Below are 23,620 nucleotides of genomic sequence, written 5' to 3'. Positions count from 1 at the left end.
ACTATAACGAATCCGGGTATTTGGTGTTACGAAGGTGTGGCCAGGGCACATATTCTGTTTTCTGGCTTGTGCTTCTTGGCAGCTATCTGGCATTGGGTATATTGGGATCTACAAATTTTCTGTGATGAACGTACAGGAAAACCTTCTTTGGATTTTCCCAAGATCTTTGGAATTCATTTATTCCTCTCAGGGGTCGCTTGCTTTGGGTTTGGCGCATTTCATGTAACAGGCTTGTATGGTCCTGGAATATGGGTGTCCGATCCTTATGGACTGACTGGAAAAGTACAATTTGTAAATGCCGCGTGGGGTGTAGAAGGTTTTGATCCTTTTGTTCCGGGAGGAATAGCCTCTCATCATATTGCAGCAGGTACCTTAGGTATAAGACAAGCTAGTCAAGGCGCAAAGAGGGAAAAAAACAATCTATAGGCTTGTAAGAGAAAGTTAAGCTCAGGGCACTACGCAGCTGCCATACGCATTCTCTCTTCTAATGGTGTCGCCCCTTCCACACCTGACACACTCCATGAACTGAGGCTTAAGCACCCTCGTGCTTCCCCCCATGCATACCTTCAGAATCCATCAACGGGTCGGCTGTTTATGTGGATGCTAAGGCCGTCTTAGGCACGATTAGGAGTTTCCCCAGAGGGACTTCTTGTGGCAGGGACGGACTGAGAGACCAACACTTGACGGATGTTCTTAGTGGCGCAGCGGCCGCTATTGCAGATGACCTGCTGGCGTTTATAGTAGGCGTGGTTAACTTATGGTTGGCAGGCAAGTGCCCAGCTGTTCTGGGCGAGTTCGTATCCAGTGCCCCATTAACTCCTTTGCTAAAGCCTGGAGGGGCATTGAGGCCAATTTCAGTTGGCACTGTTTGGAGGAGGATGTGCTCAAAGTTGGCAGCATCTTCGGTGGGTAAGGAAATGGCCTCCTACTTAGGTAATCATCAATTCGAAGTGGGCATCCCCTGCGGAGGAGAAGCCATTCTACATTCGGCCAATAGGTCACTTGAGTTGAAAGGGAGGCAGGAAATATGACCATGATGTTGGTTGATTTCACCAATGCATTAATTTAATTTAGTGGACATGACCACTCTGATCAAGGAAGTGCGGAGCAAATGCCCCAGTATTGCGAGGTGGGTAGAGTTTTGTTATGCTCAGGCCGCAAGACTTTACTACAACGAATTCACTTTATCTTCGGCCGTGGGGGTCACAGGTGACCCTTTAGGCCCCTTATTATTTGCACCCGCGTTGCATCCGCTGATATGTATGATTTCTTCAGAATGCAAGCTTGACCTGCAAGCATGATATTTGGATGCTGGCACTTTGGTAGGGGATACGCTGGAAGTGTCGAAGGCATTAAGCATTATTCAGTCAGAAGGTGGCAGCAGAGGACTTCATCTTAACATCAAGAAAACTGAGATTTTCTGGCCTGTTGTTGACCCTAGGAGTTTGGCCGATAATGTGTTTCCCTCGGACATCGTTAGGCCCTCTAGAGGGGTCAAACTGCTGGGCGTGCTAGTTAGTTTAGATCTTCAGTTCTGCAGCGATTTAATTCAAGCTAGAGTAGACAAAATAATTTATCTAATGGACACTGTGAAGAAACTTCAAGATCCTCAAAGCGAGCTTCTACTGTTACGCAGCTGCTCCGGGGTGTCAAGATTATATTTTTCTATGAGGGCCGCCAACCCCCTAGCTTTACTTCAAGCTAAATCCCTTTCTGATCAACGTTTGTTTCTATTTTTGAGACACATTGTTACAGGAGATAGCGCAGGCTTCAGACCCCTACAACAGCGTCTTTCCACCTTGCCGATGAAAGATGGCGGTCTCGGTGTTTACACTATGGAAGATACTAGCCATTTTTGTTATATCGCATCCTGTTTTCAGACTAGGGGTTTACAAGAGACCATGCTTAATGTTTCCTCCACAGATGTGTCTAGCAAGTGTTTCCAGCAAGCTTTGAATAATTTCCTAGAAGTATGTGGATTGGCATCTTCTACTGTCAACCTATATAATATTTCCCCCCATTCAATGCGTTCTCTGGCAGTGTTATATTTTGATGTTGTTAAGAAGAATATTCCGTCACACTTCTCAATGTCCAGTCGAGATTCTGTTCTATGGCAAAGTAACAGGGTGGCGCATGCTTTGGATTTTCTTAAGGTGATCCCCATCAGTGGTTTAAATCAAAGTCTAGGACCTCGGCAATTTAGGTCCGTGTTAAGTTATAGATTGGGCATACCTCTTTTCAGGGAGGATAGTACATGCTCAAGTTGCAACAAAAAGATGGATATTTTCGGAGATCATGCTTTACATTGCGCTAATGATGTTGGTATCAAATTCCGCCACAACCATGCGAGGGATATATTTGCTGACATTTGTTACAAGGTTGATGTACATGTGAGGAAGGAGGTAGATCTTGGTTTTTTATCAGATAACGACACTTCCTTGAGACCCGCGGATATTCTTGTTCACGGTTGGGAGAATGGTCAGGATGTCTATTTTGATGTTATTGTTGTTTCACCATTCACTGGCGGGGGAGTTCGTACTTTTATACCCTGTCAAGCCATTTGTAGAGCTACTACGCGTAAATGCAATAAATATCTAGACAAGTGCTCTCTTCATGGGTATGGCTTTGTTGTTTTAGCTTTTTCGACTTTAGGAGAGATGGGAGAATAAACTATCATTTTCTTGACGAGATTGACGAATTGTATCACAAACCATGACGCTAATTATAAGATAGGCGGTACTCTTTTCTATAGAATAGGTTTAGCTATCTAACAGGGTGTTATTGTAATCGACTGCTTTTTGCAGCTTTATATATTAATATTCTTCTTCTTTCTCAGTTTGAAACAATTTTTTTTTTATGTTTCTTTTGATGAGGAAATACGAATATTTGTAGTCTTACATATGCATGCATTCCAAGGATTCCCTTGATTGACAACCGCACAATTAGGTTATCTGATAGTAATATTGAACATTGAAGCACGTATAGACTTTCAAGATACATTAATATTTAACTCATGGGATCGTTGATCTGGGAATGAATAATGACATCTTGAACAGCGATGAGCTTTGATTGGCCACCATTTTCTTCTGGTAGTATCTCCCCACCAATTTCCTTAATAAAACTCTCTTTCTCTTTCTCACTGCTCACAAATATGATCTGCATATGCACAACATACACACAGTAACTTAACAAAGACATGATGATCATTTCTACAAAAAGAAAAATATTGGCATATCCATAGAATTACTGGAAGTTAGAAAGACGAACACTTACTCTTTCTTGGATATCTTTATCTAGAAAGACAGAAAACATCCTCCAGAAACTAACAAAGAACCCCGGGGCATTTAACATATACATTTTTCCTAGTCTCCCGGGATAGTAAGCCTGCATCAGTAAAAATGATAAATGTGAGGACTGTATCCACTTTGAATTGATCGAGGTCAATTCTTTTGATAGAGCACTTAAACGGTCTGTTGCTCTGGGTGATATCAGCAATGGAACTTGTCTGCCAAATTTACATTCTCAGTTGATATATGACCCATCTACTTGAGTGTTGCAATTTATGGTCATGGTGTTGTAACTATGAAGCTCGGTTGTAAAGTAGTAGTGTACAAAATAAAATCCGAATTACCGTGAAAAATAATTTTAGAAGTTACATACCTTCAGAAGGTTGAAGGTAATAGTGAAACCACGGGCGTCAATACTCTTATAAGGGAAACTTTTTAAATCCACGGCTGCCATTATCTTTTCATTCCCTATTTCTTTTCCCTCATTGAAAGAACTAAATATAAACCAAGGAAAAGATTAGCCTTTTCGATATTGTCCGACTCTCAACAACTTAACCATTTTATTGGAGGTATATGGAAAACGAATCTTTTTAGCAGAAACACTTTCAGTGATACAAAAGATCAAAAAAATTGCACATAATGTACCTGGCTATTGCTTTGTCAAATAGATAGACTATGAACTCTGCAAAATGAAAAAACACAATGAAACCAAAGTAAACTAGAGGATCAAAAATTCTAGATTTCTCAAATCTTGAAAGAGAGAAATCGAGCGTAGATCTATACTTCTGAAAGTCTATCTGTCCTGCGTAATGAGTGGCGTTTTAGAATAAGAAACTCAAGACAGGACCTAAAAAAAGTCAAAAATAGACTACTGTGTAATGAGTGGCATTTTACTATGTTTCTCAAGGATTTCTTGGTATTGTCAAATACGCTGACATTGTAAAATTGATATTTTGATTATTTGGTAAAGTGTGACAAATATCTTACTCTTAAATTGAAGTGGATCTTTGGATGCTGAAGTGAAGTGTCTGCTACTTATACAGATCAGAAATGGATGTTGTCCGATTTTAGTCAGTCCTTGTAAGTAAATCTTTTTATCACCCAATTGATCTGCTATTTCGCTCTCAGGTATGAAACCTAATGGAACGAATTCTTCCCTCCATTTTTCCCGTTCAACAAACATCTTTGCAGCCTTTTCTGGGTTCATTGATTTTGCTTTCAGAAATCTTAAAAAGGTTTGATCCAAACACTTCTGAAATAAACGAAAATGCAATACATCAAGGACAATATAGTATATCTGTTTGCAAGAAAATTGTTTAGTTTGTTTGCTAAAGTTACCTGAGTTGGAATTCCTTGGGTCTCCACTAGTTCCCGCATCTTGCTTACTGCCATTTCATGTTTTTGGTCCATGTTTGATTAGTTGTAGAATGATATCGAGGATTTCAAGAATCACTTCAATTTATACAGATAGGAGGGGAGAGTAGGTGGTTGAAATATAAAAGCGGGTGGGGTAGAATTATACCAAGATCCATATATTTATATAAGCAAACTGTTACAGGAGTTTCCAAAGTTAACAACCTTGTACAAAGACATACTCCCTCCGTCTCCTATATATATATATATATATATATAAGGCGGAACAGTGGAATTCTGTTAGAAAAATTTTGGTTTTTATAAATTTTTCTAATGTTCCCTGATTTATCCTCATTAATTCCAATACATTTGTCTAGGAAATATGAAAAATTTCAATTTATTAAGAGTTTATATCCCACTAAAATATTGAAAAGTGGAATTGTTCTTGGGAATTACTAAAAGCATTAACTAAGTTTGTTAACATCATGCTCTTTAATAAGGATAAATATGGAAGAAATCATATTGGAATTGTTTTTAAGCTTATCTATAGGGACTAAAGAATTTTACTTCTCCGCCTTTACATTGGAGACAGAGGGAGTACTAAACAACGAGAGTCTAAATAGAGAAATACTTGGACTTGAAGCTAAAGTTATCAAAACGTGTGAGCATTGCCATGCTCATCACGTATCCTTAACAACAAATTGCCAGTTAAACTGCTGAAGGATGGGCATGCATGGGCATGTTGCATTGGTAGGTAACGGGGTTGTATAACTACGTAAGCTCAAGAACAATGCGGTGAAAAAGAACAAATTCTTTCCTGCAGTGCTCTATATCAATGAATGGACGTGGTGGGTAGCAAGCTGTTTACCTGCAAAAAGTACTTGCACAAAATGAGAACAAAAAGAAAAAAATCCACTGTCAAACAGATCGGTTAGATAGCATTCATACTTCCCTAAATAGTTGATTTTCGATGTTCTGTCGCAGCCTTGACATGACGGAGCTTTTTACAGTCGATCAAAGAGGTGGAATGCATTGCAGAAACAGGTGAAAAGGGACAAACACATGTTACACGCCCAACCTCGCGTACTTATCTACAACACAATCTCCATCACATTTATATCATGAGCGTTGAGCATCTATTACCAGATAGAATCATAGAGATATGCTATCAGATGTACACGACGTGCATTTCTCCACCACATGAAGATTTCTACACCAAAATCGATGATTATATCCTTTTCGAAAATTCATTATATATTGGCGAACTTATAAGCAATGATATCACATCTCGTACCCGCTCAGGAAATATTCCAAATAATTGGGTAATTTCTATTTAATGTTATCTTTATCTAGTGATGCCTATAAGAGCAAGGGTTATGGGTAGTGTCATCCTTTCAAATGAAAGAGTGCACTACCAATTTGAGCAAATTAGGCTCTCATATGGGTAGGTTTCAACCCACTTTTCCTCCAAATCCTTCCACACACTCGTTCAGGCGAACGAGTAGTTGGGAGTTTCACACTAGACGGGGGACTATCCCCTGTCAGGAAAAAGAAACTTTTAGTACAAAATGGGGGACAGTCCCCCGTTAAAAACTTTTTTTTTTCGTTTTTTTTTTTTGACGGGGGACTATCCCTCGTGTATGCAGCCTTTTTTGTAGGTTTTTTTGTTTGACGGGGGATTGTCCCTCTTCTAAGAAGAATTTTTATTTTTATTTTTTTGGACGGGGGACAGTCCCCCGTCTGGTCCAAAATCCAATTTTTTTTTTACTAAACGGGAGACTGTCTCCCATGTTGTGTTTTTTCTTTTTTATTTGCCCATAGTAGCTTCACTCGTTCATATGGACGAGTAGTCTTTCATATGAAAGAGTTAGTCTCTATTTGGAGACTACCCATAGCCTTTGCTCTAAGCATCGACGCCATATATAGTTCAGCGGATATATTAAAAAAAAAAAAGCGATAATTTGTTTAAATCTCGGTTCTTCAGTTATAAATAAAAATAAGAATTAAATTTGTACAAGTTTAATAAAATAATTTTGTTAATCAAATCAACTGTCTAGAATAATAACTTTGCACTCTTAAAAACTGTAACTGAACTCATAGATCAGGTTAACTATCAGGTTGTTTTGTGGTCTTGTGACTCAAATACCTTTAGATTTGTTGACTCTAATCTTATTTAGAGCCATTGGGAGAATCTGATGCATATGTAAAATGTAATGGATTCTTTGTTTTCTTTTGTTTTTCTTTACCTTGTGTAAAGTTTTTTTCTTTTTTCCTTTTAATATAATATTTTCTTCGAAAAAATAGATTTGGGAAAAAATCCTAATTTTTGCAATAAGAAAGGATGAAATGAACTCAAAAACTGATCAAACCGTAATTGGATATTTTTGGAAAATTTTAGGTTATATAAAATAATGAAAGTACTTGCAAAATAAAACTATATGCCACAAACGACGACCCAAACGGACTCCTAATGAAGAAGTTATTAAGGAAACAAAAACTTTCATAAAATGGCAAAAATCACCTTTTGAAACCCTAAACGATAGAATTTGACTAAAATCACGTCTTGATCATTGGACTGCTTTCAATCAATTTAGACTCGAATTGAGCTAAATTACAGTATTCGGGTTTTTAGCCTCTAGATACGCTATAGCTGCCTCATCTGCATCAATATAAAATCTAATTGTTTAGGAGATAATCCAGATTACTAGATATTTTCCAAGAGTGGATATTGTTGGAACAATTGCTGAAAATAGCCTGCAAAACAATCATAAACCAAACAAATAAAAAATATTATGGCTGAGTCACGACCAGGTCGCTCTCTTTAAGACGTTTCGCGGCTCTACCCAAGATTGTGCAAGAATTTCTTCCATGTCGCGTCGTCCCCAGGATAAAACAGCCGAGTAAATATCTTTCACAATCACTCTTGCATTTTGAGAGTATGTGATACTTGTACACTTCTATTCTTGCTCAAAATCAAACTTGTAGAAAACAAGTGATGATCACACACTAGTTTCCTTTCTCTCAAAAATCTTATTTTTTCTTTAAAAATCCAAAATAATTAAAGAAAAACTCTCTTTTGTTTTCCAACCAAAAATCTGTTTTATAATCAAGGGATCTTAATAATGTTTTAATGAAAACATTAATCTGGTTTAATGTAAATCATTACTCTAGTAAGATGAAACGGTAAAGGAATTTATGAAATGAATAAATTTGTTTTATGAGTATCATTAAGATTACCAAAAATAACTTTAATAAAAAATATTAAATGGAAATAAATTTTGTTTTAAAAATATATATTTCCAACAATCCCCCACTTATATTTTTTAAAACATTGAGAAAGATTTATATAGTGATGTGCATATGTAAATGTATCTTTCGATTTTGAACCTTTACGTAGTGCTAGATTCTCTCAAAATCTAACCATAGAGTGAACGTAAGTCTTTAAACTCTAGGAGATAAGAAAATTGTCTAACACACACAAAACTATACTAGTATAAAGTCTAAAGCCAGCACATTACGGCCCTATGCTTGAATCCCGGTTTAATGAATGATCTAGAGAACTGCCCATATCCTCATAGAAAGCGGCCACACTTTCACATCCATATAGGTGAGTCTATCAAGAGTACTCTTGTATCTAAGTACCCCACTCTAAATAGAGATATAAACATCATTAAGAGTTTTAGAAACAAAAACTCAACCTTAACTCGCTTCAGGATATCATGCGTAGGATGAATTCTCGAAAGCATGATTCTGTGTCTCTACATATTACTCGTGACTTAGCCTCATTTGAACCTACATTTTGGGATCTCCATTCATAGGTAGGGATTACCTTTTGAACCTACTTCTGGAATCTTGAGTTATTGGTTGAGTTATAGGTTGAGTGTCCATCACGAACAACTATGTCCATATCATTTTGGGATCTCCATTCATACGTAATAGATTGTTGCTGTGATGGTCAAGTTCATGTTCAGGAGGGGCGAAATTGATACGAGAATAAGTTTGTTTTTTACTACCTGCGCTTTCATTGAAGACTGATCGATCAATTTTAGGGATGATAATGTCATCACAACGAGTAAGATCAAAAGTATTGTTTGAAGTACAAAGAGATAACGAGTTTAATTCTGATTGTGATAATGATCTTAAATCTATTATAGATAATGACTCTAGATGTAAGGGTTTTGATACTGAGGATATAGAATCAACAATCGCCATTACTGGATTTCGGGAAGAGAGTTTTCGGTTTCTTTTCTCAGACTTTGTTTTATGTGAGAATAAAATCCCACACACCACACCACCACTCCACAACACTCTGTTGTTGAAGTGAGACCGCGTGTTGCTGTGAGAAGAAGGATTTTATAGACCCGTAGTACACGAGACAACTTTTGTTCTATAAATAATTAGGTTTCTCCGAGATAATCCATTAAAAAGGAGAAGTCCATAGCATAAGCAGAGTCTTTTCCAATGCGATAAAGTAACATAGTATCTATTTTTCTTTGATAAAGGGGTATTTCCATGGGTTTGCCTTGGTATCGTGTTCATACCGTTGTATTGAATGATCCCGGCCGGTTACTTTCTGTCCATATAATGCATACAGCTCTAGTTTCTGGTTGGGCTGGTTCGATGGCTCTATACGAATTAGCCGTTTTTGATCCCTCTGACCCAGTTCTTGATCCAATGTGGAGACAAGGTATGTTCGTCATACCTTTCATGACTCGTTTAGGAATAACGAATTCCTGGGGTGGTTGGAGTATCACAGGAGGGACTATAACGAATCCGGGTATTTGGTGTTACGAAGGTGTGGCCGGGGCACATATTCTGTTTTCTGGCTTGTGCTTCTTGGCAGCTATCTGGCATTGGGTATATTGGGATCTACAAATTTTCTGTGATGAACGTACAGAAAAACCTTCTTTGGATTTGCCCAAGATCTTTGGAATTCATTTATTCCTCTCAGGGGTCGCTTGCTTTGGGTTTGGCGCATTTCATGTAACAGGCTTGTATGGTCCTGGAATATGGGTGTCCGATCCTTATGGACTGACTGGAAAAGTACAATCTGTAAATGCCGCGTGGGGTGTAGAAGGTTTTGATCCTTTTGTTCCGGGAGGAATAGCCTCTCATCATATTGCAGCAGGTACCTTAGGTATAAATAAATCGATCAAATTACGGGAAGCCTCGTGAAGTGCTTCTTTAGGAGTTAAACTTCCATTCGTCCATATATCTAGAAAAAGTATTTCTTGTTTTTCATTTCCATTCCCATAAGAATGAATACTATGATTTGCATTTCGAACAGGCATGAATACTGCATCTATAGTAAAACTTCCATCTTGTGCATTATTTGGTGTTTTCATACGATATCCACGATTTCTCTCAATTTGTAGTCCAATACACAAATCCATGGGTTCCGTTAAGCTAGCTATATGTTGTGTAGTATCAACAATTTCCACAGAAGGCGGTGAGATGATGTCTTGAGCAGTTACGTATCCAGGACCCCTGACGCAAATGGATGCGTCGCGAGTTCCATATAGATTACTTCTTAATAAAATTTCTTTCAAATTCATTAAAATTTCATGTACGGATTCTTCAATACCTACTATAGTAGAATACTCATGTGGTATTTTATCAGATTTTGCACGTGTGATACATGTTCCTTCTATTTCTCCAAGCAAAGCCCTTTGCATCGCGATGCCTATTGTATCGTCTTGACCCTTCAGAAGCGGAGACAAAATAAAACGGCCATAATAAAGACGCTTACTGTCTGCTCTAGATTCAACACACTTCCATTGTAGTGTCCGAGTAGATACTGCTACTTCCTCTCGAAGCATAGTAATTTTTTTTGATCAGATTATTGAATCATTTTTTTCTCTTGAAATCAGTTCGATTCTTTTTTCTACACACGTCTTTTTTTAGGAGGTCTACATCCATTATGTGGCATAGGGGTTACATCCCGTATGAACTTAATAGTATACCACTTCTACGAATGGCTCGTAATGCTGCATCTCTTCCGAGACCAAGACCTTTTATCATGACTTCTGCTCGTTGCATACCCTGATGGACTACTGTACGAATAGCGTTTCCTGCTGCGGTTTGGGCAGCAAACGGTGTCCCTCTTCTTGTGCCCCTGAATCCATAAGTACCGGCGGAGGACCAAGAAACCACCCGACCCCGTACATCTGTAACCGTTACAATGGTATTGTTGAAACTTGCTTGAACATGAATAACTCCTTTTGGTATTCTACGTCCAGTCTTACGTGAACTAATACGTCCATTCCTACGTGAACCAACTCTTGGTATAGGTTTTGCCATCTTTTATCATCTCATAAATATGAGTCAGAGATATACGGATATATCCATTTCAGGTTAAAACAGATCCTTCATTTTATTTGTACATTGGGTCCTTTTTTCGAAGGATTATCCTTGTCTCTGTTTATGTCTCGGGTTGGAACAAATTACTATAATTCGTCCCCGTCGGCGAATCAGTCGATATTTTTCACAAATTTTACGAACAGAGGCTCTTATTTTCATATTTGTAATTCCTTATCTTAATTCCGAATCTACTCCTTGGAAGAAAATAAGTCTCTTGGAATTTTTAACCTCGAGTTGTATCCCCACAAAAATAATGTCAAAAAAAAACACCTAATCATTCGAATCTTTATTGCGGAGTCTATAAATTATACGTCCCCTTGTTGAATCATAACGACTTACTTCGATTTTGACTTTATCTCCTGGTATTATCCGTATAAAACTATGTCGGATCCTTCCTGAAACATAACCTAGAATCAGATCTTCATTATCTAAGCGAACCCGGAACATGCCATTGGGAAGTGATTCAGTAATTAAACCTTCATGAATCCATTTTTGTTCTTTCATTTCAGGTAACCCCATTGAAGTATCAACTAATGGAGGAGGAGTGATATTAGGCAACCAGTCCTTCCTCTTTTTCTTTTTTTCACAATATAGGAAGTTACCAATTCAATTCAGATATCACAAAGATCACCATATATAACACAAAATTTCTTCTCCGATTCCTTTTAGCCGAGCTTCTCGGTCTGTCATTATACCTCGAGAAGTAGAAAGAATAACAATACCCATTCCTCCTAAAATCCTAGGAATTCGTTGAGAGTTGGAATAGATTCGTAGACCAGGCCGGCTGATACGTTTTAAAATAGTTCTATATGGCCCTTTCCTATTCCTTCTATGTCGAAGGGTTAAAACCAAGAAATTTTTGTTGCTTTCTCGATGTTTTCTCACGTTTTCGATAAAGCCTTTTCGTAGAAGTATTTTCACAATGTTTTCGGTAATATTAGTAGATGCTATTCGAACCGTTCTTTTTTTATCCATGTCAGCATTTCGTATAGAAGTTATTATGTCAGCAATTGTGTCCCTACCCATGATAAACTATAATTATTGGTGCCTCTGAGTTTTAATATAATCAACATGCTCGTTTTTTTTATTAATTATAAAGTTAAGAGATATACGTGATACATAATCTACTAAATTAATTTAATCCATTCCCAAGACCCTACTCTATCATATCTCGGGCTTGTCTATTAGTCTTTATTCTATATAGTATTTATAATACCTCGGGAGATAATGAGATTATTTTAGTAAAATTCAACTGTCTCAATTCCCGAGCGATCGCACCATAAACCCGAGTTCCTTTTGGATTTCCTTCTTGATCAATGACAACTGCGGCATTGTCATCATATCGTATTATCATACCGTTGTCACGTTTAAGTTCTTTATATGTACGTACAATGACAGCTCTAATCACCTCTGATCTTTCTAGAGGCATATTGGGCACTGCTTCTTTGATTACAGCAATAATAACGTCACCAATATGAGCATATCGACGATTACTCGCTCCTATGATTCGAATACACATCAATTTTCGATCCCCACTGTTGTCCGCTACATTTAAAAGGGTTTGAGGTTGAATCATATCATTATTTTTTATCGTTTATTTCAATGCAAAGAAAGGGAAAAAGAAGAAAGAAATATTTTTTTGTCCAGAAAAAAAGGCCTGCTGTTTTTTGTTTTTTTATCACAAAGTCTCCTTTCCTTTGGTTGGACATCCCTATTCTGCAATAAGGAATTGAGTTCGTATAGGCATTTTGGACACAGCGATTGAAATAGCTTCTCTGGCTACAATTTCTGATACTCCACCCATTTCATAAAGTATTCGACCCGGTTTAACGACAGATACCCAATATTCGGGAGATCCCTTCCCCGAGCCCATACGCGTTTCCGTAGGTCTTAATATAACAGGTTTGTCTGGAAATATACGTACCCATATTTTTGCACCACGACGCGCATATCGTGTCATTGCTTGTCGCCCTGCTTCTATTTGTCTAGATGTGATCCAGGCGGGTTCAAGTGCCTGAAGAGCATATCTACCGAAACTAATATGATTGCCTCGGTAGGATATTCCCTTCATTCTTCCTCTATGTTGTTTACGGAATTTGGTTCTTTTGGGGTTATAGTTGATGGTTGTTTGTTATTCTTAATTCCATCTCTACTACAGAACCGGACATGAGAGTTTCTCCTCATCCAGCTCCTCTCGAATGAAATGATTCCATAATATTACGAATATGTATTGAATTTATAATAGACTGAATCATAGGATTTTTTGAGGTCTAATTTGTCACGTAAAAATTTATATATCTTGGGTTTTATCTACAACTGGAAATATACCTCTAGAATATAGAATTTTTTTACGAATCTTTATTTTGACCTTTATTGAATCCAGAAAACTTAGCAATTCAATAAGGCCTTCGCGGGCGAATATTGACTCTTTCAATATCTGTTTAATTCGTAGGGTCTGTCCTTGACCTCTCAGAAAAAAAATGAATAGGTTCCTGGTTCTTTCCGCCATCCCACCTAATGAATCATTAGGATCCGTTTTCAATGGAATCTTCTGCAGTCATAGGTTCCATCGTTCCCATCACTTCTTGGTTAATGGCTAGGCCTGAACTCTGCAACGGAACTCCAAATTCAATTTGTTGTTTCTGAGTCAATCTACTCAGTCTTTATTGACTCGAAGCTCTCTTTTATTTGTATTTATTTTTCCTATGAACCGGATTCATTTAATGATTAATTATGATTATGGCCGAATCCATATTGATGCTTTATTACACTGCCTTTGTATGAGATTATTCATAGACCATACATATTGGAATCATATATCGTTGATATTCTCCTTCTCTCTTTCTCTCCCCCTTCCATTTATCCACATCCTTTTTTTATTTCATATCACAATCCATGATCAGATTGGTTTTTCTTTTATGTATATGTAATATTAAAAAGATTTCAGTTGCTACAACGATATGATCAATAGATCGTATAATGACTGTTTTTTTGGATCCCGATAATACGAAGCAATGAGCTGGTTATTAGTTACATAGTTCTTAGTTCAGACTAGGGGACCGTCCTTTCCTTTTTTAATCTAATCTAAACTAAAAATACCAACGAGTCACACACTAAGCATAGAAATTATACCAAAGGGTCAATCTAATTTTTATTTAACCCTATACAATTAAAAGATTTGAAATTGATCATTTTAGATTAAAGGAAAAAATAATGAAAGGTTTTTTTTTTTTTGGTCATGTGCTAGATAGAAAAGTCAAAGAAGAAATCTTTGATTATTTCTCGTCTGCAAATATCCAAATTTTTATGCCTAATACCCCATAAATAGTCCGAACTGTATACGAACAATAATCAATTTTAGCTCGAATGGTTTGTAGGGGAACCCTACCTTCTCTGATCCATTCGACACGTGCTATTTCTTTTCCTTCAATACGTCCTGCAATTTGTACTTGAATTCCTTTGTATCTGCTTGCTCAGTTAATTCAATAGCTTTTTTCATTGCCTTTCGAAATGAAACTCTATTTTTTAATTGTCCAGCTATAAATTCCGCAAGAATATTAGGGTCTCCATAGGGTTTTGCAATTCGTGTAATAGCAATGTTGAGTTTTCGCTTCACAGAATTAAAACCTTTTTGTACATTGATCTGTAATTCTTCAATTCCTCTCGGTTTACCCTCTATTAACCATTTTGGAAATCCCATATAGATTATGACTTGGACCAGGTCAATTTTTTTTTAATCTCTATACGCGCAATTCCCTCTACACCCGAAGATATTCTCATATTTTTTTGTACATAATTCTTGATACAATCCCGTATTTTTTGATCTTCCTGTAGACCCTCGGAATAACTTTTTGGTTGTGCAAACCAAAGGGAATGGTGCTTTTGGGTTGTACCAAGTCTAAAACCAAGTGGATTTATTTTTTGTCCCATACACCCTCGCTCTTCATTATCCCATTTTAGTCTTTCGTGCTCTACCATACATAGATACCTCTCTCTAACATCCGTATATTTATCTATATATACATATCCAGTTTTTCTTAACCATATGAAATAGTCTTGATCTTTAGATATATCTTTCAATACAATAGTTATATGACAGGTGGGTCTTTTGATCGGATAACTACGTCCTCGAGCTCGAGGCTTTAACTTTTTCACGGTAGTACCCTCGTTGACTTCGGCTTGACTAATGATTAAATCTGTTTCCTTGAAACCCATATTGTGACTAGCATTGACGCTTACTGTCTGCTCTAGATTCAACACACTTCCATTGTAGTGTCCGAGTAGATACTGCTACTTCCTCTCGAAGCATAGTAATTTTTTTTGATCAGATTATTGAATCATTTTTTTCTCTTGAAATCAGTTCGATTCTTTTTTCTACACACGTCTTTTTTTAGGAGGTCTACATCCATTATGTGGCATAGGGGTTACATCCCGTATGAACTTAATAGTATACCACTTCTACGAATGGCTCGTAATGCTGCATCTCTTCCGAGACCAAGACCTTTTATCATGACTTCTGCTCGTTGCATACCCTGATGGACTACTGTACGAATAGCGTTTCCTGCTGCGGTTTGGGCAGCAAACGGTGTCCCTCTTCTTGTGCCCCTGAATCCATAAGTACCGGCGGAGGACCAAGAAACCACCCGACCCCGTACATCTGTAACCGTTACAATGGTATTGTTGAAACTTGCTTGAACATGAATAACTCCTTTTGGTATTCTACGTCCAGTCTTACGTGAACTAATACGTCCATTCCTACGTGAACCAACTCTTGGTATAGGTTTTGCCATCTTTTATCATCTCATAAATATGAGTCAGAGATATACGGATATATCCATTTCAGGTTAAAACAGATCCTTCATTTTATTTGTACATTGGGTCCTTTTTTCGAAGGATTATCCTTGTCTCTGTTTATGTCTCGGGTTGGAACAAATTACTATAATTCGTCCCCGTCGGCGAATCAGTCGATATTTTTCACAAATTTTACGAACAGAGGCTCTTATTTTCATATTTGTAATTCCTTATCTTAATTCCGAATCTACTCCTTGGAAGAAAATAAGTCTCTTGGAATTTTTAACCTCGAGTTGTATCCCCACAAAAATAATGTCAAAAAAAAACACCTAATCATTCGAATCTTTATTGCGGAGTCTATAAATTATACGTCCCCTTGTTGAATCATAACGACTTACTTCGATTTTGACTTTATCTCCTGGTATTATCCGTATAAAACTATGTCGGATCCTTCCTGAAACATAACCTAGAATCAGATCTTCATTATCTAAGCGAACCCGGAACATGCCATTGGGAAGTGATTCAGTAATTAAACCTTCATGAATCCATTTTTGTTCTTTCATTTCAGGTAACCCCATTGAAGTATCAACTAATGGAGGAGGAGTGATATTAGGCAACCAGTCCTTCCTCTTTTTCTTTTTTTCACAATATAGGAAGTTACCAATTCAATTCAGATATCACAAAGATCACCATATATAACACAAAATTTCTTCTCCGATTCCTTTTAGCCGAGCTTCTCGGTCTGTCATTATACCTCGAGAAGTAGAAAGAATAACAATACCCATTCCTCCTAAAATCCTAGGAATTCGTTGAGAGTTGGAATAGATTCGTAGACCAGGCCGGCTGATACGTTTTAAAATAGTTCTATATGGCCCTTTCCTATTCCTTCTATGTCGAAGGGTTAAAACCAAGAAATTTTTGTTGCTTTCTCGATGTTTTCTCACGTTTTCGATAAAGCCTTCTCGTAGAAATATTTTCACAATGTTTTCGGTAATATTAGTAGATGCTATTCGAACCGTTCTTTTTTTATCCATGTCAGCATTTCGTATAGAAGTTATTATGTCAGCAATTGTGTCCCTACCCATGATGAACTATAATTATTGGTGCCTCCGAGTTTTAATATAATCAACATGCTCGTTTTTTTTATTAATTATAAAGTTAAGGGATATACGTGATACATAATCTACTAAATTAATTTAATCCATTCCCAAGACCCTACTCTATCATATCTCGGGCTTGTCTATTAGTCTTTATTCTATATAGTATTTATAATACCTCGGGAGCTAATGAGATTATTTTAGTAAAATTCAACTGTCTCAATTCCCGAGCGATCGCACCATAAACCCGAGTTCCTTTTGGATTTCCTTCTTGATCAATGACAACTGCGGCACTGTCATCATATCGTATTATCATACCGTTGTCACGTTTAAGTTCTTTACATGTACGTACAATGACAGCTCTAATCACCTCTGATCTTTCTAGAGGCATATTGGGCACTGCTTCTTTGATTACAGCAATAATAACGTCACCAATATGAGCATATCAACGATTACTCGCTCCTATGATTCGAATACACATCAATTTTCGAGCCCCAATGTTGTCCGCTACATTTAAAAGGGTTTGAGGTTGAATCATATCATTATTTTTTATCGTTTATTTCAATGCAAAGAAAGGGCAAAAGAAGAAAGAAATATTTTTTTGTCCAGAAAAAAAGGCCTGCGGTTTTTTGTTTTTTTATCACAAAGACTCCTTTCCTTTGGTTGCACATCCCTATTCTGCAATAAGGAATTGAGTTCGTATAGGCATTTTGGACACAGCGATTGAAATAGCTTCTCTGGCTACAATTTCTGATACTCCACCCATTTCATAAAGTATTCGACCCGGTTTAACAACAGATACCCAATATTCGGGAGATCCCTTCCCCGAGCCCATACGCGTTTCCGTAGGTCTTAATATAACAGGTTTATCTGGAAATATACGTACCCATATTTTTGCACCACGACGCGCATATCGTGTCATTGCTCGTCGCCCTGCTTCTATTTGTCTAGATGTGATCCAGGCGGTTTCAAGTGCCTGAAGAGCATATCTACCGAAACTAATATGATTGCCTCGGTAGGATATTCCCTTCATTCTTCCTCTATGTTGTTTACGGAATTTGGTTCTTTTTTGGGGTTATAGTTGATGGTTGTTTGTTATTCTCAATTCCATCTCTACTACAGAACCGTACATGAGAGTTTCTCCTCATCCAGCTCCTCGCGAATGAAATGATTCCATAATATTACGAATATGTATTGAATTTATAATAGACTGAATCATAGGATTTTTTGAGATCTAATTTGTCACGTAAAAATTTATATATCTTGGGTTTTATCTACAACTGGAAATATACCTCTAGAATATAGAATTTTTTTACGAATCTTTATTTTGACCTTTATTGAATCCAAAAAACTTAGCAATTCAATAAGGCCTTCGCGGGCGAATATTGACTCTTTCAATATCTGTTTAATTCGTAGGGTCTGTCCTTGACCTCTCAGAAAAAAAATGAATAGGTTCCTGGTTCTTTCCGCCATCCCACCTAATGAATCATTAGGATCCATTTTCAATGGAATCTTCTGCAGTCATAGGTTCCATCGTTCCCATCACTTCTTGGTTAATGGCTAGGCCTGAACTCTGCAACGGAACTCCAAATTCAATTTGTTATTTCTGAGTCAATCTACTCAGTCTTTATTGACTCGAAGCTCTCTTTTATTTGTATTTATTTTTCCTATGAACCGGATTCATTTAATGATTAATTATGATTATGGCCGAATCCATATTGATGCTTTATTACACTGCCTTTGTATGAGATTATTCATAGACCATACATATTGGAATCATATATCGTTGATATTCTCCTTCTCTCTTTCTCTCCCCCTTCCATTTATCCACATCCTTTTTTTATTTCATATCACAATCCATGATCAGATTGGTTTTTCTTTTATGTATATGTAATATTAAAAAGATTTCAGTTGCTACAACGATATGATCAATAGATCGTATAGTGACTGTTTCTTTGGATCCCGATAATACGAAGCAATGAGCTGGTTATTAGTTACATAGTTCTTAGTTCAGACTAGGGGACCGTCCTTTCCTTTTTTAATCTAATCTAAACTAAAAATACCAACGAGTCACACACTAAGCATAGAAATGATACCAAAGGGTCAATCTAATTTTTATTTAACCCTATACAATTAAAAGATTTGAAATTGATCATTTTAGATTAAAGGAAAAAATAATGAAAGGTTTTGTTTTTTTTGGTCATGTGCTAGATAGAAAAGTCAAAGAAGAAATCTTTGATTATTTCTCGTCTGCAAATATCCAAATTTTTATGCCTAATACTCCATAAATAGTCCGAACTGTATACGAACAATAATCAATTTTAGCTCGAATGGTTTGTAGGGGAACCCTACCTTCTCTGATCCATTCGACACGTGCTATTTCTTTTCCGTCAATACGTCCTGCAATTTGTACTTGAATTCCTTTGTATTTGCTTGCTCAGTTAATTCAATAGCTTTCTTCATTTCCTTTCGAAATGAAACTCTATTTTTTAATTGTCCAGCTATAAATTCCGCAAGAATATTAGGGTCTCCATAGGGTTTTGCAATTCGTGTAATAGCAATGTTGAGTTTTCGCTTCACAGAATTAAAACCTTTTTGTACATTGATCTGTAATTCTTCAATTCCTCTCGGTTTACCCTCTATTAACCATTTTGGAAATCCCATATAGATTGTGACTTGGACCATGTCAATTTTTTTTTAATCTCTATACGCGCAATTCCCTCTACACCCGAAGATATTCTCATATTTTTTTGTACATAATTCTTGATACAATCCCGTATTTTTTGATCTTCCTGTAGACCCTCAGAATAACTTTTTGGTTGTGCAAACCAAAGGGAATGGTGCTTTTGGGTTGTACCAAGTCTAAAACCAAGTGGATTTATTTTTTGTCCCATACACCCTCGCTCTTCATTATCCCATTTTAGTCTTTCGTGCTCTACCATACATAGATACCTCTCTCTAACATCCGTATATTTATCTATATATACATATCCAGTTTTTCTTAACCATATGAAATAGTCTTGATCTTTAGATATATCTTTCAATACAATAGTTATATGACAGGTGGGTCTTTTGATCGGATAACTACGTCCTTGAGCTCGAGGCTTTAACTTTTTCACGGTAGTACCCTCGTTGACTTCGGCTTGACTAATGATTAAATCTGTTTCCTTGAAACCCATATTGTGACTAGCATTTTATGTTGCCGAATAAACCAATTTAAAAATGGGATAACATGCTCGATAAGTAATGATTTCTAGTATCATAAGTGTTTCCTCGTAGGAACGCCCACGAATCTGATCGATCACGCTTCGTGCTTTGTGAGCAGACATACATACATGTTGTAGAATTTTTTTACGAATCTTTATTTTGACCTTTATTGAATCCAAAAAATTTAGCAATTCAATAAGGCCTTCGCGAGCGAATATTGACTCTTTCAATATTTGTTTAATTCGTAGGGTATGTCCTTGACCTCTCAGAAAAAAAATGAATAGGTTCCTGGTTCTTTCCGCCATCCCACCTAATGAATCATTAGGATTCGTTTTCAATGGAATCTTCTGCAGTCATAGGTTCCATCGTTCCCATCACTTCTTGGTTAATGGCTAGGCCTGAACTCTGCAACGGAACTCCAAATTCAATTTGTTGTTTCTGAGTCAATCTACTCAGTCTTTATTGACTCGAAGCTCTCTTTTATTTGTATTTATTTTTCCTATGAACCGGATTCATTTAATGATTAATTATGATTATGGCCGAATCCATATTGATGCTTTATTACACTGCCTTTGTATGAGATTATTCATAGACCATACATATTGGAATCATATATCGTTGATATTCTCCTTCTCTCTTTCTCTCCCCCTTCCATTTATCCACATCCTTTTTTTATTTCATATCACAATCCATGATCAGATTGGTTTTTCTTTTATGTATATGTAATATTAAAAAGATTTCAGTTGCTACAACGATATGATCAATAGATCATATAGTGACTGTTTCTTTGGATCCCGATAATACGAAGCAATTAGCTGGTTATTAGTTACATAGTTCTTAGTTCAGACTAGGGGACCGTCCTTTCCTTTTTTAATCTAATCTAAACTAAAAATACCAACGAGTCACACACTAAGCATAGAAATTATACCAAAGGGTCAATCTAATTTTTATTTAACCCTATACAATTAAAAGATTTGAAATTGATCATTTTAGATTAAAGGAAAAAATAATGAAAGGTTTTGTTTTTTTTGGTCCTGTGCTAGATAGAAAAGTCAAAGAAGAAATCTTTGATTATTTCTCGTCTGCAAATATCCAAATTTTTATGCCTAATACCCCATAAATAGTCCGAACTGTATACGAACAATAATCAATTTTAGCTCGAATGGTTTGTAGGGGAACCCTACCTTCTCTGATCCATTCGACACGTGCTATTTCTTTTCCGTCAATACGTCCTGCAATTTGTACTTGAATTCCTTTGTATCTGCTTGCTCAGTTAATTCAATAGCTTTTTTCATTGCCTTTCGAAATGAAACTCTATTTTTTAACTGTCCAGCTATAAATTCCGCAAGAATATTAGGGTCTCCATAGGGTTTTGCAATTCGTGTAATAGCAATGTTGAGTTTTCGCTTCACAGAATTAAAACCTTTTTGTACATTGATCTGTAATTCTTCAATTCCTCTCGGTTTACCCTCTATTAACCATTTTGGAAATCCCATATAGATTGTGACTTGGACCAGGTCAATTTTTTTTTAATCTCTATACGCGCAATTCCCTCTACACCCGAAGATATTCTCATATTTTTTTGTACATAATTCTTGATACAATTCCGTATTTTTTGATCTTCCTGTAGACCCTCAGAATAACTTTTTGGTTGTGCAAACCAAAGGGAATGGTGCTTTTGGGTTGTACCAAGTCTAAAACCAAGTGGATTTATTTTTTGTCCCATACACCCTCGCTCTTCATTATCCCATTTTAGTCTTTCGTGCTCTACCATACATAGATACCTCTCTCTAACATCCGTATATTTATCTATATATACATATCCAGTTTTTCTTAACCATATGAAATAGTCTTGATCTTTAGATATATCTTTCAATACAATAGTTATATGACAGGTGGGTCTTTTGATCGGATAACTACGTCCTCGAGCTCGAGGCTTTAACTTTTTCACGGTAGTACCCTCGTTGACTTCGGCTTGACTAATGATTAAATCTGTTTCCTTGAAACCCATATTGTGACTAGCATTTGCTGTTGCCGAATAAACCAATTTAAAAATGGGATAACATGCTCGATAAGGCATGATTTCTAGTATCATAAGTGTTTCCTCGTAGGAACGCCCACGAATTTGATCGATCACGCTTCGTGCTTTGTGAGCAGACATACATACATGTTGACCTAAAGCGGATACTTACACATTTGGGTCCCTCTTTATCATAAGGTTAACCTCCCACCAATGAACGACGAGCACCCATATTCACTTTATTATTATTAACATTAACGAAGAGATTTATTATTACTTCTCGCATGTCCCCGGAAATTTAGAGTAGGTGCAAATTCTCCCAATTTGTGACCCACCATACGATCTGTTATATAAATAGGCAGATGGTCTTTTCCATTATGAATAGCAATTGTATGGCCGATCATTGTGGGGATAATGGTAGATGCCCGGGACCAAGTTACTATTATTTCTTTTTCTCCTCTTATGTTGAGCTTTTCAATTTTTCCTAATAAATGATTAGCAACAAAAGGATTTATTTTAGTGAACGTGTCACAGCTAATTACTCCTATCTTTTTTTCTTTTGTAAAGACGAAGAAACATATTCTCGATTTTCTCTCCTATTTAGTACGTCGATGAAGAATCAAACTATCATTATATTTATTCCTTTTTCTACTTCTTCTTCCAAGCGCAGGATAACCCCAAGGGGTTGTGGGTTGTTTTCTACCAATTGGGGCCCTTCCTTCACCACCCCCATGGGGATGGTCTACATGGTTCATAACTACCCCTCTTACTACAGGACGCTTACCTAGCCAACGCTTAGATCCGGCTCTACCCAAACTTTTCTGGTTCACCCCAACATTACCCACTTGCCCGACTGTTGCTGAGCAGTTTTTGGATATCAAACGGACCTCCCCAGACGGTAATTTTAATGTGGCCGATTTACCCTCTTTTGCAATCAGTTTCGCTACAGCACCTGCTGCTCTATCTAATTGTCCACCGTTTCTAAGTGTGATTTCTATGTTATGTATGGCCGTGCCTAAGGGAATATCGGTTGAAGTAGATTCTTCTTTTCGATCAATCAAAACCCCTTCCCAAACTGTACAAGCTTCTTCCAAAGCATACGGCTTTCTGGATGTATATAATGATATCTAGACAGATGGATCTTATATGAATCGTATGATGAAGTACCACATGAGTGGATATATAGGAATCCAAATCTGCCGAATCACTCATGTTATGATCTTCTACATCCTAGGTCTCCCCGTTCCATCATCTGGCTTATGTTCTTCATGTAGCATTCAGACCGAATGACTATATGAAATTACGTCGATACTTCCACATATTACGGGTAACGTAGGAGACATCTCTATTTTTCCCCGGGGGTAGAATTACCACTACTTAGCTTTCAATTCGCCTCTGACCATCAAATGAAATGTAAATAACCCGTCCTCCTCTCTTTGAAACAAGGGGCGCTTCCGGTTCTGTCGGTGCTTCAAACAATTTTGTCTTCTCCATATTACCATATC

At 36.9% G+C, this 23,620-nt stretch overlaps 2 protein-coding genes and 2 pseudogenes across 2 annotated transcripts; all 4 read right to left on the bottom strand.

Annotated features, from left to right (window-relative positions):
* Window positions 1-2,942: 2,942 nt before the first annotated feature.
* Window positions 2,943-4,854, bottom strand: LOC113275329 (SEC14 cytosolic factor-like). The gene is made up of 6 exons (XM_026524809.1): window positions 4,626-4,854; window positions 4,275-4,539; window positions 3,933-3,969; window positions 3,661-3,781; window positions 3,274-3,384; window positions 2,943-3,156 (listed from the first exon to the last, which is right to left on the bottom strand). Exons 1-6 carry the CDS (start codon window positions 4,695-4,697, stop codon window positions 3,007-3,009), a joined length of 756 nt encoding a protein of 251 aa, XP_026380594.1. The 5' UTR covers window positions 4,698-4,854; the 3' UTR covers window positions 2,943-3,006.
* A 4,927-nt stretch (window positions 4,855-9,781) lies between these two features.
* On the bottom strand, window positions 9,782-16,112 carry LOC113275326 (DNA-directed RNA polymerase subunit alpha-like; the record flags this gene model as incomplete). Its single annotated transcript, XM_026524808.1, has 3 exons — window positions 15,447-16,112; window positions 10,533-10,597; window positions 9,782-10,449 (listed from the first exon to the last, which is right to left on the bottom strand). Coding segments are annotated over exons 1-3 (1,077 nt in total), but the record flags the coding sequence as incomplete, so codon positions are not given.
* Window positions 12,208-14,847, bottom strand: LOC113275327 (annotated as a pseudogene).
* A 945-nt stretch (window positions 16,113-17,057) lies between the features above and the next one.
* Window positions 17,058-21,597, bottom strand: LOC113275328 (annotated as a pseudogene).
* Between the last annotated feature and the right edge of the window lie 2,023 nt (window positions 21,598-23,620).

Source organism: Papaver somniferum, chromosome 4 (assembly GCF_003573695.1).
Source record: "Papaver somniferum cultivar HN1 chromosome 4, ASM357369v1, whole genome shotgun sequence".
Classification (NCBI taxonomy): Eukaryota; Viridiplantae; Streptophyta; class Magnoliopsida; order Ranunculales; family Papaveraceae; genus Papaver; species Papaver somniferum.
The sequence above is the reverse complement of the archived record's forward strand: the minus strand, read 5'-3'. Positions and strand labels throughout refer to the sequence as shown.

Excerpts from the sequence above, each read along its gene's own strand:
- LOC113275329 (XM_026524809.1), bottom strand. The coding sequence starts at position 4,697 with ATGGACCAAAAACATGAAATGGCAGTAAGCAAGATGCGGGAACTAGTG. Across the intron at positions 4,540-4,625 it reads CCCAAGGAATTCCAACTCAG|AAGTGTTTGGATCAAACCTT; the intron begins GTAACTTTAGCA and ends CGTTTATTTCAG. Across the intron at positions 3,782-3,932 it reads TTTGACAAAGCAATAGCCAG|TTCTTTCAATGAGGGAAAAG; the intron begins GTACATTATGTG and ends GTTTATATTTAG.